This window comes from Bos indicus, chromosome 8 (assembly GCF_029378745.1).
Source record: "Bos indicus isolate NIAB-ARS_2022 breed Sahiwal x Tharparkar chromosome 8, NIAB-ARS_B.indTharparkar_mat_pri_1.0, whole genome shotgun sequence".
Lineage (NCBI taxonomy): Eukaryota > Metazoa > Chordata > Mammalia > Artiodactyla > Bovidae > Bos > Bos indicus.
Window position 1 is genome coordinate 7,825,648 of NC_091767.1, and position 19,415 is coordinate 7,845,062.

Here is a 19,415-nt window from a genome sequence, read left to right on the forward strand (position 1 = left end):
ACAGACCTATAACAAGTAAATAAATCTGACTCCATATTGGATCTGTTTCTTTTACTTTAATTTTTGCATTCTATTCCTTTTGCTACAAGTTAATCACTAAAAGGATGTTGCTTATAGCTTGAGGTATACATAATGGTCCATCTCTGGGAACTCTGCCTCCATGTTTGAATGCTAAGCTAAAATATATTTGTTTTGCTCACAGGAAACATCCTTACCAGGCCCACCAATGAATGGCTGCAGAAAAGAAGTGAACACATCCCCTCCCAAATCTGGCTGGAACCAGGAAACATTTCAAACAAGTTCCTTTTTTTAACTTTACCTCCTTAGCTCCTCCCCTTCTTTGTTTTATAAAAAAAGTACCTGGCCATCCAATGGAGAAGGCAATGGCAATGGCACCCCACTCCAGTTCTCTTGCCTGGAAAATCCCATGGACAGAGGAGCCTAGTGGGCTACAGTTCATGGAGTCACTAAGAGTTGGACACAACTGAGCAACTTCACTTTCACTTTTCACTTTCATGCACTGGAGAAGGAAATGGCAACCCACTCCAGTGTTCTTGCCTGGAGAATCCCAGGGACAGGGGGAGCCTGGTGGGCTGCCGTCTATGGGGTCACACAGAGTCGGACACGACTGAAGTGACTTAGCACTAGCATCCCAACCCAGGCAAGACACTTCTTTGGGACACTAATACACCATCTTCCTGCTCTGCTGGCTTTCCTAATAAAGTTGCTAGTCTTTGCCCTGACAACTTGTCTTAATTTATTGGCCTGTGGTGCGACAAGCAGCACAGTAAGACATTTCAACTGGAACAAGTTAATCCTATCTCAACTCCATTCTATCATCAAAGAAAACACTCAGAGCAAATACCCTTGGGATACAGAGCAGTATAAAATATAAACACACCAATTAATCAAACTGATCATGTGAATTATTGGCTATTGTGTATAGCCAAAACACAATGAGAAAAGTATGGTGACAGAATTTTCTAGAGCAAATAGTTCTAAGTTTTCCCCCACAAGAATCTATAAGAAAATCTAATGTTGAAATATTTGCCAATTCAGCTTTAAAGTAAAAAAAAAAAAAAGAAAAATGTATTGCTTGAATTTTAAATTGGTAAAGATTCAGTGATTCCATTCTGTTGTGAAGACTGTTAATTGTTTACATTTTTATTCAACTACCCGATGCCAGCTACCAGTCAAGAGACAAATCCTATCTCTCACCCATAGGAAGCCCTTAGATTGTACCCAAATGAGAAGACGACCAGTTAAGCATCTTTTAATGATCATTCTGATATGAATCTTCTAACTAAACCTATACACCTGATGGCGTCTGGGTTGTGAAGCGAGACTTGCACTCTGGGCCTGAGGACAGTTTCTTGGTATGAGAGACACAATCGAGCACAGGAGCAGGAAGACCTGTACCATAGCCATACTTCTGGTGACCAAATGGCTGGGTGTCCCCGGACAATCATTAACTTCTCTGGATATCACCTTTTTACTCTATGAAACTGCATGGAAAGTAGAATTAGATTATATATTTAAGCTTCTTACAGGTGTCACATACTATGTTCTTATAAAAGGAAAGTAACATTTTAATGGTTCCTTAATTTACTCAAAGCTTTTTAATCAGTGTATGGACTCATTTTAATCTAATAGAACAAAATCTAGGCTATGCTCTCATCTAGCATGTGACAGGCTCAGAGTAAACATGCAGCACCTGGACTCATACAGAAGGACTCCCAGTTATACCAACAGTAACCACCACCATCTCTTAAATGTTGATAACGTGAACATAGAAGCAAATCCTCGTCTCTTTTAGGAAATAACCAAAACAACTGCAAATGGCCCCACGTAAGCAGTGGACCCACCTTTCACTTTCATTGTTGCCCAGGAAGGTTCCAAACTGTGAGGCGTAAGCATGCTCAAAGAGCATGATGAGGAAATTCTCATTAAATTCAAAAGAGCAAGGGAACTGACGGAGTATCTGCCACACACAGTCCAAGAAGAGAAGAAACACGGGTGACTCCCACTTCTGCTTGCTGTTGCAGTAGGCTGACTGTGCGCAGCGCTGCTGGAACGGGTGACCAGCCTAAGAGAGAAGGTGGACACGTGGCAGTCATATCCTAGTGAGACCACATTTCGGCATGTTAGTAACAATTTCACACAGTTGCAACAAAATGATTGCATAGAACATCATATAATTTGGGTGACTGATCTTTAACGATTTCTTAGTTTAAGACAATCTTCAACTAAGGGAAAAGACAAGATTTCCAAATATCGGGCTGACCAAAAAGTTTGGAAAAACTCTAACTCTGTGGCCATCCCAGAACTTAACAAGGCTACATAGTTAGCCATAAGATCTGTGGTTGTTCTTGGAATATCAAATAGAATAATAGACATCAGTAATAATAAACATAATATAAATCTTACTAGGTTGGTGAAATCTGGAGCAAAGTCAAAGAACGTTAAGTTCTGCAGGTATAAAACAAAGGTCAGCTCTCCCCTTCTATCCAGCCAGAGTGCTGTAGCCTGGAGTAAGCTCCATAAACCTCACCACTATATGGAGATAAATACGGGGTTCTCATAGACAGATTTCATTAGGTCACTCCTGATATTAATAAGTCTTCAGAAAGCTAAGATCATGGCATCTGGTCCCATCACTTCATGGCAAATAGATGGGGAAACAGTGGAAACCATGACAGACTTTATTTTGGGGGGCTCCAAAATTACTGCAGATGGTGACTGCAGCCATGAAATTAAAAGATGCTTGCTCCTTGGAAGAAAAGTTATGACCAACCTAGACAGCATGACAAAAAGCAGAGACATTACTCGGCCAGCAAAGGTCCATCTAGTCAAAGCTACGGTTTTCTCAGTAGTCATGTACGTCGAAGAATTGATGCTTTTGAACTGTGGTGTTGGAGAAGACTCTTGAGAGTCCCTTGGACTGCAAGGAGATCGAACCAGTCCATCTTAAAGGAAATCAGTCCTGAATATTCATTGGAAAGACTGATGCTGAAGCTGAAACTCCAGTAATTTGGCCACCTGATGTGAGGAACTGACTCATTTGAAAAGACCCTGATGCTGGGAAAGACTGAAGGCAGGAGAAGGGGTAAACAGAGGATGAGATGGTTGGATGGCATCACGGACTCAATGGACATGAGTCTGAGTAAACTCTGGCAGTTGGCGATGGATAGGGAGGCCTGGAGTGCTGCAGTCCATGGGGTCACAAACAGTCAGACACGACTAAGCGACTGAACTGAACTGAACATATGAAAACAAGTTCCTGTCATGAAGACATCTGTAGGAATACTTTTATATTAGAGACAAAGCTCTCCTTAGTTTCCCTCTCCTCAACAAAAGAACTGAAGAGTCTGCCATCTACTGACCAAAGGAAACTGTCAAATCATTTGGCTCTCTGGCCTACCCAGAACCTGAGTATTGATGTTATCCCCGCAATAACATCCTTCTAGGTATTTCACAGACTTGTTTTATCTTTGGCTCTTTAATGGCAGCCCACTCCAGTATTCCTTCCTGGGAAATCCCGTAGACAGAGAAGCCTGGCAAGTGGGCTACAGTCCATGGCATCACAAAGAATTGGACACGGATGAGCACATACACAAATCATATGCATTTGTCTGCTATGCTCTCAAGGAATGTAGCTGTGTAAGATCACCAAATACTTAGGATGGTCTGACTTAAAGGACCGCTGTCAGGGTGGGTAGATATGGTAAACATAACAGCGTTAACACATAATAAATATGAACTGTAGCTGGAAGGGCGAGAAGAGAGAGATAATTCTACTTTCAAGTTATGTCTAAACATTTGCTTTCAATCACAATTATATACTAAGTGACACAGTGCACAAACATTTGAATTAATCTCTAGCTTGGAGGATTTCCATCTATTTTACGAGACCTTTATTTTAGCTGCCCTTCAGCATTTCATAGGCCAGCACTGTGCTGTGTCCAAGGAGTAAAAGCTGAACTTGGCAAGGTTCTCTGAACTCAAAGATGTCACTATATTTGGGTCTAGCTCGGGAAACAGTGTGACAACAATGGATCAGTTTTATCTGTGGAGGAAGTTCAGGTCCCGAAGGCTTCATGAAAGCGACACTGAGCTGGATCTTACAGGATGAGAAGGACTTCACCCTGGCTGGGGAAGAAGTCAGGATGGAGCCAGGTGAGAAGACAGAAAGCGCTGAAGTACGCGCTCCCTACTTACAAGTCCCCACTCCTCCTCACACGCTTGTTTGTGTCTTTTACCTCTAACAAGACTAGGTTCTGTGACACAAGACGGTGCTTTACACTCTTTGTGTTTCCCTGTAGGTAACAACAGACAGCTAACAAGCGTTCGTTAGGGGAATAAAGTGCCAAATGAACAATACGAGCAACGAGGGAGACAAAAAGGAGAGGCAGTAAAGATCACAGACATTTACTAAGAGGAAGATAGATGAACTGTCCCCCAGAAAAGTAAACATCTGAATCAATCAAAATTTCATATATCCATTCCCACAAACCAGGATCAAACATCAATTATGAGTAGTTCCTCTGTGGACAAAACAGCTTTTCTCACCTGCAGCCACTCTCTTTCTATTAAGGCCTCAAAGCCACGGATGGTCCTGCTTCTTGGTTCCAAGATGATCTGGGCCAGGGAGGTAACCTGGAGTGTGGAATCAGTTCCTTCTGTTCCATGGATCAGTATGGATGCTCCTTCCCTGTGAGGGAAATCCAGAGAACAAATGGGACACTCCCAACACTGTCAACTGACTGCTAATAATAAACATTTCTTGAGAGTAACAGTTGAAAGCCTTTTGCATTCTGCTCTGTCTGGTAGGTTCAGATCTATATAAGGTACATGAAGAGAGCTTCCCTTGGGGAAAATATGAAAGTATGGTAAGTCCCAAACTTCAATGGGCAAAAACTCTCTGAAACTTCTTTTCATTATTTTTCAGTTTAAGAAAATAGAAATTGTTAGATTCACAACTTAAGGATTTGTATAGAAAAAAATAGGTCCTTGAGTACTTAAAAAATCTGTCATGGATGACATGTGTATGTACAGTTCAGTTCAGTCACTCAGTCGTGTCCAACTCTTTGCGACCCCATGAATCGCAGCACGCCAGGCCTCCCTGTCCATCACCAACTCCCGGCGTTCACTCAGACTTGGGTCCATTGAGTCAGTGATGCCATCCAGCCATCTCATCCTCTGTCGTTCCCTTCTCCTCCTGCCCCCAATCCCTCCCAGCATCAGAGTCTTTTCCAATGAGTCAACTCTTTGCATGAGGTGGCCAAAGTACTGGACTTTCAGCTTTAGCATCATTCCTTCCAAAGAAATCCCAGGGCTGATCTCCTTCAGAATGGACTGGTTGGATCTCCTTGCAGTCCAAGGGACTCTCAAGAGTCTTCTCCAACACCACAACTCAAAAGCATCAATTCTTCTGCACTCAGCTTTCTTCACAGTCCAACTCTCACATCCATACATGACCAGTGGAAAAACCACAGCCTTGACTAGGCGGACCTTTGTTGGCAAAGTAATGTCTCTGCTTTTCAATATGCTATCTAGGTTGGTCATAACTTTCCTTCCAAGGAGTAAGCATCTTTTAATTTCATGGCTGCAGTCACCATCTGCAGTGACTCTGAAGCCCCAAAAAATAAAGTCTGACACTGTTTCCACTGTTTCCCCATCTATTTGCCATGAAGTGATGGGATCAGATGCCATGATCTTAGTTTTCTGAATGTTGAGCTTTAAGCCAACTTTTTCACTCTCCACTTTCACTTTCATCAAGAGGCTTTTGAGTTCCTCTTCACTTTCTGCCTTAAGGGTGGTGTCATGTCATCTGCATATCTGAGGTTTATTGATATGCAATCTTGATTCCATCTTGTGCTTCCTCCAGCCCAGTGTTTCTCATGATGTACTCTGCATATAAGTTAAATAAGCAGGGTGACAATATACAGCCTTGAGGTACTCCTTTTCCTATTTGGAACCAGTCTGTTGTTCCATGTCCAATTCTAACTGTTGCTTCCTGACCCGCATACAAATTTCTCAAGAGGCAGGTCAGGTGGTCTGGTATTCCCATCTCTTTCAGAATTTTCCACAGTTTATTGTGATCCACACAGTCAAAGGCTTTGGCATAGTCAATAAAGCAGAAATAGATGTTTTTCTGGAGCTCTCTTGCTTTTTTGATGATCCATCGGATGTTGGCAATTTGATCTCTGGTTCCTCTGCCTTTTCTAAAACCAGCATGAACATCAGGAAGTTCATGGCTCACATATTGCTGAAGCCTGGCTTGGAGAATTTTGAGCATTACTTGAATTCCAGTTGAGCTATTTCAAATCCTGAAAGATGATGCTGTGAAAGTGCTGCACTCAAAATGCCAGCAAATTTGGAAAACTCAGAAGTGGCCACAGGACTGGAAAAGCTCAGTTTTCATTCCAATCTCAAAGAAAGGCAATGCCAAAGAATGCTCAAACTACCGCACGATTGCACTGTGTATGTACATCAACAATTAAATGCCAGACTTCTCACATACACTTCACAGATACTGAATGGCACTGACCATCTTATAAAATAATGTGAACATAAGATGGGCTTCCCTGGTGGTTCAGTGGTAAAGAGTCTGCCTGCCAAGGCAGGAGATGCAGGTTTGACCCTTGGGTCGGGAAGATCCCCTGGAGAAGGAAATGGCAACCCACCCCAGTATTCTTGCCTGGGAAATCCCACGAACAGAGGACTCTGGCGGGCTACAGTCCATGGGGTTGCAAAGGATTGGACATGACTTTAGCAACTAAACAACAATGAACGTAAGTTACAGAACAGACACAGATGGTAACCCGATACACAAGCACAGGTCTGGACAGGAGCAAGTCCAGTTGGCAGGAGCTCCCCACGCCAGAACCCTGATACTCACTCACCTGTCAAGACACTGCGCAGCCAGGCAGGCAGTTGTCAGAATCTCTTTGATGTGAGTCAGCCAGTTGGAGGCCTCCAATTTACTGAGCCATCGGTCCATGTTTTGTGTTTGGTCATTACAAGATTCCACGAGTTTGATTAAGCTCTCCTGAAGAATGTGATACCTTTAAGAAATAAGAAAAAGTACATAAGAAGAAAAAACGATAAGAGAAGACAGAACAATGAAGGAAGAAACCAAATAAAAAACTCAGCCTCCAATATATCCAAGAGCAAGAGCAGCTCAAAATACTCTAAAAATATTTACCTAGCTTTGTAATAATTTACAGAGTTTAGGATTATAAAACTAATATTTAAAATTATCTGACTGGGGAGAGGGTCAGAGCCCTGCATTTTGTGAGCGGTCAGAGACAGCACCCCTGACGTCTGCACCCTACTCCCATGGGCTCACTCTGGACACCGATACTGTCAGCAGAGAACCCAAGGCCAGCTCAGATCACATTATTTCCTTAGTTCCAACTTCCACCCCTTCACCGTCCCAGAAGCAATTATAAACCATTAACTGCAAGCATAAATGAGATGATACAGGTGGAGGAAACAAGATGTGGAAGTTAAGTGGGTATGTGGGAAATTAACTAAGTGTTTTTGACTTAGGAAAATGCAGTTGGCCTGTAGCATCTCTTTTCAGTAACTTTGGTGACTGCTGATCTAAAGCAGAGGAGATCTCATGGTGATGAAATTTCAGGGCTAAGAGAGAAAAAAATGCTATTTGATTAAAATTCATTTGTGAGCATCTACCATGAGTTTTCTGCTTATCTTGCAGAACACAAGGGCAAGATACCTGGCCAATTTTTGACTCAAGCTAATATGAAGGTTCTTTTAAAAACTTGTGATCTCCAACAGCTAAGAGGTCACCCACTCTAATTAGCTTCAAATAAGAGTCCATTACTGTCTCCTGAATCTTTTACCTGTCAATGGACTTGTGAATGCGCCTCCACTGGGGATAATGAGCTTCTTGCTCAAAGCCGCCTCCCTTGGCTCTGGCCTGCTGAGCTATGTTTAGAGGTCGAGTGTCAATGATGTAGCCACGCTTTCCTGCCCTGAGGGTGGCATTTATCAGTTTCTCATCTTCTTTGCACCGTCTCCCATTTGTGCCGGTGAGTGGCTGACCACTTCGCATAATAACCTACAAGGACAACGGAGTCTAAAATTTAGTAGTAGCTGCTTTAAAGTTTCTGAAAACAGAAATGAATTAAGCTAGATTAAGAATGTCTCGAAAAACAATTGTGTGTCATTTCAGAGATGAATTTGAGCCTGAAACAAAGAAATATTTCTATGTATTAACAACAGTTTAAAAATAGTAAAACAAAAATAAGACTTGGCATTCTTACATGATTTTTCTTTCCACTGTCTCAAAATACTTTCACATACTATAGTTCCTCTTAAAGATCAAATATTATAGTTCGTTTAGTCAGTGAATTAATCATCCAGTAGATCCAGGCCTGTAATTAAGACAATAATAATGGCCTAGACACCAGGAAACTTTTGCTTCAGCTACGTAAACTTAGAGTTGGCAGATTTTATCAAGAATTATAAAGAGAAAAGGAACCAGTGGTAAAATTAAAAAGGTTATACACTATTATTCCTGCTTTGGGAATCAATTTCAATGTCTTGAAAGCTACTTATCTATTCTTTATTCTCCAGTGGCTCTCTTTCAATATTCCAGGACTTAACCACTCATCTCCAAAGACTAAAAACTATATATGGGTTGGTCAGAAAGTTCCTTTGGGTTTTTCCATAAGATCTCACTTATTTGATACTTTTCTCAAGAAAGCAACATCTATTATACTGATCTCTTCCCTGGTGAATGGTCTGGAATTATTTTAATCTCATCCCATAATATATACTGTTATCTTAACTACTTTGAAATTTAACATAATCAAGGAAGGTCATCCAGAATGGCAAACTCTCTGACTGACTGCATTTACCATGTAACTGAACAATAACATATTTTGAGTTGTTAAAATCCTTTATGGTGAACCCTAGTGAAGAGAAATACTGCTCAGCAAGCAAGATAGGTGACCTAATTTAAAAAAATCTCTTTATCCTAAATAGCTACAATTCAGGGGAAAAAGGAAAATAGCTATAACTTATTCACTTATTTACTACTGGATGCAAAATGAGAAGCAGAGTTTACTGACTGAGAGAAAACATGAGGAGAAAAATAAATTTAGAAAATATTTAGGAAATGAATGCACAATGAGCACCCGCCTATTCAATGCTTGACTCCTGTATTAAGTTGTGACTAATGATGTGTGTCACTCGTCTCCCTTTTGAAAATAAAAACGTCTGCTCAATTTGCCTTACACGGGGAATCTGGTGAGAATAATTAAAGTACCACAGGGCCTCTCCTGGTGGTCCAGTGGCCGGGACTCTGGGCATCCACGGCACAGGGTGCAGACTCAACTCCTGGTTGGGAGAATGGAGACCCCACTGGCCGCAAGGCATGGCCGGGGGTGTGGAAGAAACCTGTCATACCATTGTTCCAGTCAGAGAACTTTATTTTCTACCAAAGAGTGTCATTTTCAGTATCAGATAACATTAGTTCCCTTTGTCCTGAGTCCTGAAGATAAACCAGCCTGGGCTTTTCTAAGGCTAAGCAGCATTATGGAAAGAATTCAAAGTCACATCCTGATCACAGAAAACATTCTAGTCCTGATTCCCGAAAGTTTAGACAGAAGTAAAATTCCTGGCAGGAGAGACTAATCGCTTCAATGAACAGGTACACAGAAAAGGTGAACAGTTCTAAGAACCTCAAACCAAATCTTCCAGTTGACCACGGAGCGGTATTTACTGCTCACTTACCATTCCGTTCTTTTTATGATAATAGCTGAGGACTGGGAAGCGGCCTCCATGGCGAAATGTGGCTACCTTCCGCAGTGCATCGTCGTCGATGGCTTTGGGCACTATGACAGCTGGCGGGTAAGAGGGGCACACAGAAAACTCCTTATTGACATAGCTTAGCCTCCATTCGCTGATCTGAAAGACACAAATACTTCAAAGCTAAGCAGGTACCTCAATCTCACAAAATAATCTAAAAACTTCTATTAAAGGAGCTTAGAGATTCATTTTCATACAATGAAGACACCATCTCACAGGAGTTTAACAGGAGGACACCTACTTCCTTAAACACTTTCAGAAAACACGAGCTCCATTCTTCAGAGCCAGCTTCTTACAGTGCTAAGTATCACTAGCTCCTAAAAAGTTCTTCCTCGTATTGGGCAACATTTATTGATCTGTAATTTCTTCTATTTTTTTTTTTAATCGTGATTGCAGTACAAGTTCCCTATTTCACAAGGCAGCCAATGGAATACATGAAAGATAGCTGATTCTCCTTTAGTTTTCTACTATCCAAATGAAATATATTAATTATATTCATGAACATCATCTCATTCATTCTTGTCTGGGTACCAATGGTACCCTTAAAGTATAGCAACAGGAACTGCAGCAACTATAGCAACAACTCCAGATAATGCTTAACCAGAACAGAACAGTGCTACTATCTACATCAAATCCCTTGCTCACTTCTGCTGTTTAACAAAGTAGAAGAAATGAGAAAAGACTGTTAACATCGTTCTTCAAGCAATAATAGCTTAATACTAAGAGAGATTATACTTATGAGTCAGTGAAATAATTTCAAACTCAGCAAGCTAAGGATCAAAAGCACACAATATAAAACTATCAAATGACAACTTATTTCTAACATGAAAAATGAAAACCACTTAAAGACTGTAAAAAGCTTTTGTGCACGAAAGTTTTGATATCTTCCTGTAAATCAGAGTTGGCCTACCATACTGGCCATGGGTTGTTGATGAGCCAAAGCATGTTTAATATACTATGCTCGTGGTCCTGCTCAGTTGTGTCTGACTCTCTGCAACCCTATGAACTGCTGCCCGCCAAGCTCCTCTGTCCATGGAAGAGAGGAACCTGTCAAGAGTGGGTACTTCCTACTCCAGGGGATCTTTCCAACCCTGGGATTGAACTTGAGTCTTCTATGTCTCCTGCATTGCAGGTGGATTCTTTACCCCTGAGCCAGTGAGGAAGCCCCTTGATATACTATAAATGTATCTGAAAAAACCTTTTAGAAGATGCAGTATCATTTTTAATTAAATGTTTTCTCTGTTCAAACTTATGCACATTATTAATTTAAAAGATACTTTATAAAAGAGTCAATTATTTTTCAAAAAAAAGAAGTATCCCTAGTTCCTGGAAAGTTCTTCCTCATATTGAGGAAAATTTATTGCTCAGTAACTTCCTGTATTTTATTTTTTAACCATGATTTCAGTACAAGTTCCCTATTTCACACAGCAGCCTATGGAATATATGAAAGATAGCTGATTCTCCCTTAGTTTTCTATTATCCAAATTAAACATATTAATTATTCTCATTCATTCTTGTCTGGGTACCATTCACTTTGTTAATGGTACTCTTAAAGTATAGGAACAAGAAGACTGCAACTCCAGATAATACTTAACCACAACAGAATAATGCCACTATCTCCATTAAATCCCTTGTTTATTTCTGTTATTTAAAAATGGAGAAAAAATGAGGAAAGACTGTTAACATCATTCTTAAAGCAATAACAGCTTAATACTAAGAAAATATTCTGCTAATCTAATTCTCCTTCCCCAGAGTAAAAAATCCTTTAGATTTTTATCAATTTTGAGTGTTTTTACTCTTAGGGATTACTTACTGGTTTCCTGCTCTAGAGAATGCCATGGTTCTTCACTGACCTGCAATACCACTTGTGTCAAATATTCTATTAAGTTTCCACACACGCTGGGGCCTGTATTTTGTCCCACTGGTCCAGCTGCAGTGAGTCTCTGGCTTTTAGAATAAGCCTGGCATTTAGTAGGCCAAGTCTCCTATAACATCTTCCCTCCTTCTTGTTCTTCAAGAGAATCTTGGTTTCCCTTGATCCTTTGCCCCTTTAATGTAACTTTTTATCAAATTCCATGTAAAATCCCACTGGGGTTTTACACTGACTATATAGACTGATTTAGAAACAATGACATCTTTATAATATCTAATTTCCTTGTCTATGGGCATAGTATCCTTCCACTTTTAAATCTTTCTTAATTTTTCTCAATAAAGTTATAAAATTCTCTCAATAAACATCCTGTATATCTTTTCCTAGGAACCTTATTTTTTAATGCATTTTAGGTTATGTCTTCAAATATGTGTCTGGTATAGAGAAATGCATACAATTTCAAGATTTCCAGTTTCCTAAGTACAGAAACATATAATCAGCTAATAGCAATTTTGTTTCTTTCATTTCAATCCTTATACCTTTTATTTTCCCTTCTTGACTTCCTCAGCTAGGCATAGTGATGGTGAGCAAATCTTTGTCTCACTCTTGAACTTACAGGGAATAATGAAAGATTTGCTTTTTGTATGTTTTTACTTTTGTAGTTACCCTTTATTAGATTAAATAAATTCCCTTCACATTCAACTCTGCTAAGAGCTTTTATCATGAACAAATGCTTAATTTATTCAAACTGTGTTTTCTCTTCTAATTTTGTTTTACCATATATGTAATTTGTCTTTTCTCTTTGGTTAATTTTGTGATATCTCTTTGCCTTACTGTTCAATAGTAGAACTCAGTATGTCTAAGATTTCCTTTTCACTATCCCATGTGGGGTTTGCGGGATACCTTAGTCTAGGGCTTTGTGACTTTCTGATTTTGAAGCTGATAGTCTCCACTATCATCTATTTCAATACTGCCTTTCCTACAACTTCTCTATTATCTTCTTGAATTTCCATTTACTAAACATTGAACCTTCTTCTTTTACTATCCGTGCACGCATCTACCTTCTCTATCATTTTTTCCATCTTCCTTCTTTCTCGGTGCTGTTTGAGTATCTATATTCCAGATCACGAGATTCTCATTTTTAGTTATCCATAATCAGCTACTTAACCTTTACCTCAAGTTATTCTTTTCTCTTAAGTCAACTTTACTGAGATTTTACTATTTTATATGAAAAATAAACTAGATCCATTTAGAGTACACGATTTCATGACTCTTGATGGCTGTACCCACCCATCAATCATCTTTCGCAAAAATTCCTAGTACACTTTTACAGTCTATACCTCTCCATCCACACCCAATACTAGGAATCACCATCTGCTTTCCTTCACTTTTAGTGTTATACCTAAGAAATCTTTGCCTAGTCAGGGGTCATAAAGATTTTCTCCTGTACTTTCTTAAAGAAGTTTTACACCTTTAGCTCTTATGTTTTGGTCTATATTTTGAGTTATTTTTTGTGAAATAAAGGTTTAGATCTATCTTTTTTACATCCAAGTGTTCCAATGCCATTAGTTGAAAAAACTATCCTTTATCTAGAGCATTGTCTAAGCACCTTTGGCAAAAACTGATCACAGATGCAAGAGTTCTTTTTTAAACCTTCTATAAATGATAGGATACTGAAAGAAACTCCCCAGGTCAGTAGGTGCCCAATATGCTACTGGAGATCAGTGGAGAAATAACTCCAGAAAGAATGAAGGGATGGAGCCAAAGCAAAAAGAATACCCAGCTGTGGATGTGACTGGTGATAGAAGCAAGGTCCGATGCTGTAAAGAGCAATACTGCATAGGAACCTGGAATGTCAGGTCCATGAATCAAGGCAAATTGGAAGTGGTCAAACAAGAGATGGCAAGAGTGAATGTCAACATTCTAGGAATCAGCGAACTGAAATGGACTGGAATGGGTGAATTTAACTCAGATGACCATTATATCTACCACTGCGGGCAGGAATCCCTCAGAAGAAATGGAGTGGCCATCATGGTCAACAAAAGAGTCCGAAATGCAGTACTTGGATGCAATCTCAAAAACAACAGAATGATCTCTGTTCGTTTCCAAGGCAAACCATTCAATATCACAGTAATCCAAGTCTATGCCCCAACCAGTAACGCTGAAGAAGCTGAAGTTGAACAGTTCTATGAAGACCTACAAGACCTTTTAGAACTAACACCCAAAAAAGATGTCCTTTTCATTACAGGGAACTGGAATGCAAAAGTAGGAAGTCAAGAAACACCTGGAGTAACAGGCAAATTTGGCCTTGGAATACGGAATGAAGCAGGGCAAAGACTAATAGAGTTTTGCCAAGAAAATGCACTGGTCATAACAAACACCCTCTTCCAACAACACAAGAGAAGACTCTATACATGGACATCACCAGATGGTCAACACCGAAATCAGATTGATTATATTCTTTGCAGCCAAAGATGGAGAAGCTGTATACAGTCAGCAAAAACAAGACCAGGAGCTGACTGTGGCTCAAACCATGAACTCCTTATTGCCAAATTCAGACTTAAATTGAAGAAAGTAGGAAAACCACTAGACCATTCAGGTATGACCTAAATCAAATCCCTTATGATTATACAGTGGAAGTGAGAAATAGATTTAAGGGCCTAGATCTGATAGAGTGCCTGATGAACTATGGAATGAGGTTCGTGACACTGTACAAGAGACAGGGATCAAGACCATTCCCATAGAAAAGAAATGCAAAAAAGCAAAATGGCTGTCTGGGGAGGCCTTACAAATAGCTGTGAAAAGAAGAGAAGCAAAAAGCAAAGGAGAAAAGGAAAGATATAAACATCTGAATGCAGAGTTCCAAAGAATAGCAAGAAGAGATAAGAAAGCCTTCCTCAGCGATCAATGCAAAGAAATAGAGGAAAACAACAGAATGGGAAAGACTAGGGATCTCTTCAAGAAAATCAGAGATACCAAAGGAACATTTCATGCAAAGATGAGCTCGAGAAAGGACAGAAATGGTATGGACCTAACAGAAGCAGAAGATATTAAGAAGAAATGGCAAGAATACACAGAAGAACTGTACAAAAAAGATCTTCACGACCCAGATAATCGCGATGGTGTGATCACTGACCTAGAGCCAGACATCCTGGAATGTGAAGTCAAGTGGGCCTTAGAAAGCATCACTACGAACAAAGCTAGTGGAGGTGATGGAATTCCAGTTGAGCTATTTCAAATCGTGAAAGATGATGCTGTGAAAGTGCTGCACTCAATATGCCAGCAAATTTGGAAAACTCAGCAGTGGCCACAGGACTGGAAAAGGTCAGTTTTCATTCCAATCCCAAAGAAAGGCAATGCCAAAGAATGCTCAAACTACCACACAATTGCACTCATCTCACACGCTAGTAAAGTAATGCTCAAAATTCTCCAAGCCAGACTTCAGCAATATGTGAACCGTGAACTTCCTGATGTTCATGCTGGTTTTAGAAAAGGCAGAGGAACCAGAGATCAAATTGCCAACATCCGCTGGATCATCAAAAAAGCAAGAGAGTTCCAGAAAAGCATCTGTTTCTGCTTTATTGACTATGCCAAAGCCTTTGACTGTGTGGATCACAATAAACTGTGGAAAATTCTGAAAGAGCTGAGAATACCACACCACCTGACCTGCCTCTTGACAAATTTGTATGCAGGTCAGGAAGCAACAGTTAGAATTGGACATGGAACAACAGACTGGTTCCAAATAGGAAAAGGAGTACATCAAGGCTGTATATTGTCACCCTACTTATTTAACTTATATGCAGAATACATCATGAGAAACGCTGGACTGGAAGAAACACAAACTGGAATCAAGATTGCTGGGAGAAATATCAATAACCTCAGATATGCAGATGATACCACCATTATGGCAGAAAGTGAAGAGGAACTCAAAAGCCTCTTGATGAAAGTGAAAGTGGAGAGTGAAAAAGTTGGCTTAAAGCTCAACATTCAGAAAACGAAGATCATAGCATCCGGTCCCACCACTTCATGGGAAATAGATGGGGAAACAGAGGAAACAGTGTCAGACTTTATTTTTCTGGGCTCCAAAATCACTACAGATGGTGATTGCAGCCATGAAACTAAAAGACGCTTACTCCTTGGAAGGAAAGTTATGACCAACCTAGATAGCATATTCAAAAGCAGAGACATTACTTTGCCAACAAAGGTTCATCTAGTCAAGGCTATGGTTTTTCCTGTGGTCATGTATGAATATGAGAGTTGGACTGTGAAGAAGGCTGAGCGCCGAAGAATTGATGCTTTTGAACTGTGGTGTTGGAGAAGACTCTTGAGAGTCCCTTGGACTGCAAAGAGATCCAACCAGTCCATTCTGAAGGAGATCAGCCCTGGGATTTCTTTGGAAGAAATGATGCTAAAGCTGAAACTCCAATACTTTGGCCACCTCATGCAAAGAGTTGACTCATTGGAAAAGACTCTGATTGGAAAATCCCTCTGGGAGGGATTGGGGGCAGAAGGAGAAGGGGACGACAGAGGATGAGATGGCTGGATGGCATCACTGACTCGATGGACGTGAGTCTCAGTGAACTCTGGGAGTTGGTGATGGACAGGGAGGCCTGGCGTGCTGCAATTCATGGGGTCGCAAAGTCGGACACGACTGAGCGACTGATCTGATCCAATTCTGTTCCATGTATCACTATATCTATCCTTATGCCAATATACCACATCTTCTTGATTACTGCAGCCTGATAGTAAGTTTTGTAAATCATTCAGATTTTTTTTTTCCCCAAAAGCTGTTGTGGCTATTCTAGTAACTTTGCAGTTCCATAAAAATTTCAGGATAATTTTGACAATTTCCGCAAAGACACCTACTGGAATTTTGATAGGAAGTTGCACTGAATCAATAAATCAGCTTGGAGAGAATCAGCAAACTACACTTACTGAGAGACCAGCAAACTACACTCCACAACCCAAATCCAGTCCTCTACTTGTTTTGTAAATGTAGGCATACCTTGGAGACAGTGCAGGCTTGGTTCCTGACCACTGCAATGAAGTGAGTAGTTCTCTAAAGTGAGTCACACATTTTTTTGCTTTCCTAATGCTTGTTTATACAAGCAAACTTATGTTATGTTTACACTATACTATAGTTTATTAAGTTTGCAACAGCATTATGTCTTTAAAAGTTAAAATGTAGCCAGGAGAAATATCAATAACCTCATATATGCAGATGATACCATCCTTAGGGCAGAAAGTGAAGAGGAACTAAAAAGCCTCTTGATGAAAGTGAAGGAGGAAAGTGAAAAAGTTGGCTTAAAGCTCAACATTCAGAAAACAAAGATCATGGCATCTGGTCCCATCATTTCATGGGAAATAGATGGGGAAACAGCGAAAACAGTGGCTGACTTTATTTTTCTGGGCTCCAAAATCACTGCAGATGGTGATTGCAGCCATGAAACTAAAAGATGCTTACTCCTTGGAAGGAAAGTTATGACCAACCTAGATAGCATATTCAAAAGCAGAGACATTACTTTGCCAGCAAAGGTCCGTCTAGTCAAGGCTATGGTTTTTCCAGTGGTCATGTATGGATGTGAGAGTTGGACTGTGAAGAAAGCTGAGTGCAGAAGAATTGATGCTTTTGAACTGTGGTGTTGGAGAAGACTCCTGAGAGTCCCTTGGACTGCAAAGAGATCCAACCAGTCCATTCTGAAGGCAATCAGTCCCGTGTGTTCACTGAAAGGACTGATGCTGAAGCTGAAACTCCAATACTTTGGCCACCTCATGCAAAGAGTTGACTCATTGGAAAAGACTCTGATGCTGGGAGGGATTGGGGGCAGGAGGAGAAGGGGACGACTGAGGATGAGATGGCTGGATGGCATCACCAACTCAATAGACATGGGTTTGGGTGGACTCCGGGAGTTGGTGATGGACAGGGAGGCCTGGTGTGCTGCGATTCGTGGGGTTGCAAAGAGTCAGACACGACTGAGCAACTGAACTGAACTGTTCTTAATATTAACTATTTTATTGCTAAAAAATGCTAAACATCATCTGAGCCTTTAGTGAGTCATAATCTTTCTGCTGGTGAAGGATTCAAAATATTGAGAATTACCAAAATGCAAGAGAGATATGAAGTGACCAAAAGCTGTTGGAAAAAATGGCACTTACAGACTTGCTCGACATAGGATTGCCACAAACATTCAATCTGTAAACAAAATGCAATATCTAGGAAATACAATAAGATCAAACACAATAAGTCAGGTATTCCTGTAAAATACTTTTGGAACACAGCACCACTCATTCACTGATGTATTATGTTTTCATGATACAACAGAGTGGAGTAACTGCAACAAAGACTTCACGCCCCACAAAGCCTAATACATTCACTGCTGGGTCCCTTACATAACTCAGTCCACTATTAACCATATTGTGTTCCCATCCATGAACATATATCTCCATTTATTTAGATGTCCTTTAACTTCTCTCAGCAATGCTTTGTGTTTCTCTGCCCTTTTGTTAATTTTCTTACTAAGTGTCTTATCCATTTTAAGGCTGTGCTGTGCAGTGCTGAGTCGCTTAGTCATGTCACTAATTAGTTTGTGAACACTTATACCAAGCAATCTTGCTAACCTTACTAGTTCTAGTTATTTTATTGATTTCTGCTCTTATTTTTTATTATTTCATTCTCTCAAGTTACTTTGCTCATTTTTTCCCCAGTTTCTTAAGCTGGAGCTTAAGTTGGTGAATTTGTTAGACCTTTTTTCCTATTTCACATAGGTGCTTTAACATTGTGTCTCTCTAAAGACTGCTTTAGCTGTAGTCTACAAATTTTGATATTATCATTCAGCTAAAAATATTTCCTAATTTCCATTCTGATTTACAGACTATTTACAAGTATTTCCTTTAATCTAGAAATACTCTGGGTATTCCTCAATACCTTGTGTGTTAGTCACTCAGTTGTGTCCGACTCTGTGACCCCATGGACTGTAGCTCGCCAGGCTTCTCTGTCCTCCGAATTCTCCAGGCAAGAATACTGAAGTGGGCTGCCATTCCCTTCTTCAAGAGATCTTCCCAACCTAGGATCGAACCCGGGTCTCCTGCATTGTAGGCAGATTCTTTTATCATCTAAGCCACCAGTGCTAACTGATTTCTAATATAATTCCTCTGTGGTCAGAGACTATAATCTGTATGGTTTCAAGCCTTTGAAGTTTATGTAACAGCCCAGCATATGTTCTCTCTTGGATAACACAATGTGCTCTTGCATACTGTTCACTCTGCAGAAGTCAGGAGTGGTATTCAGTGAATATCAGATAGTGCTGTTCAGATTCCCTTTCTACTCGTTTTGTTGTTTTGTTTTAGTCTAGTTGTTCTGTTACTTGCTGAGAGGGCAGTTTAAACAATCTACTATGACCACAGAACTTTCTTTATTTTCATCAGTTTAGGCTATAAAAATATATACCATTATATTGTCCTGATCAATTTCATCATTATGGAATGATCTCTTTATTTCATAATATTCTGTGTCTTGAAGTTTTTCATTTTAATCTGAAATTAATAAAGCAACTTCTTTTTTATACTCATTATTTTCATGGCAAATTTTCTCCATCTATTTATTTTCAATCTGTCTCTTTATATTCTAAATGCATCTCTTCCAAAAAACCGCAGAGGGAGGAACACTGCCAAATTCATTCTACAAGGCCACCTGATACCAAAACCA

The 19,415-nt window shown here is 40.0% G+C and overlaps 1 protein-coding gene and 1 long non-coding RNA gene across 7 annotated transcripts in view; one reads left to right on the top strand and one right to left on the bottom strand.

Annotated features, from left to right (window-relative positions):
- LOC109562785 (uncharacterized) overlaps positions 1-746 on the top strand; it is a 28,977-nt gene extending 28,231 nt beyond the window's left edge. For both annotated transcript variants that reach the window (XR_011567992.1, XR_002181213.2), the window contains one exon: positions 203-746. This is a non-coding gene — a long non-coding RNA (uncharacterized lncRNA). The remainder of the gene's footprint in view (positions 1-202) is intronic.
- Positions 1-19,415, bottom strand: part of MTMR9 (myotubularin related protein 9) — a 116,065-nt gene that overhangs the window by 8,316 nt on the left and 88,334 nt on the right. For all 5 annotated transcript variants that reach the window (XR_011567991.1, XM_070794402.1, XM_019965807.2 and 2 more), the window contains 5 exons: positions 9,766-9,939; positions 7,869-8,086; positions 6,906-7,067; positions 4,570-4,711; positions 1,866-2,086 (listed from right to left, as the gene is read on the bottom strand). Coding sequence is in view for 4 of the 5 variants with exons in the window: in XM_070794402.1 (XP_070650503.1) it covers positions 1,866-2,086; positions 4,570-4,711; positions 6,906-7,067; positions 7,869-8,086; positions 9,766-9,939 (917 nt within the window). In the remaining variant the exon portion in view is untranslated. The remainder of the gene's footprint in view (positions 1-1,865; positions 2,087-4,569; positions 4,712-6,905; positions 7,068-7,868; positions 8,087-9,765; positions 9,940-19,415) is intronic.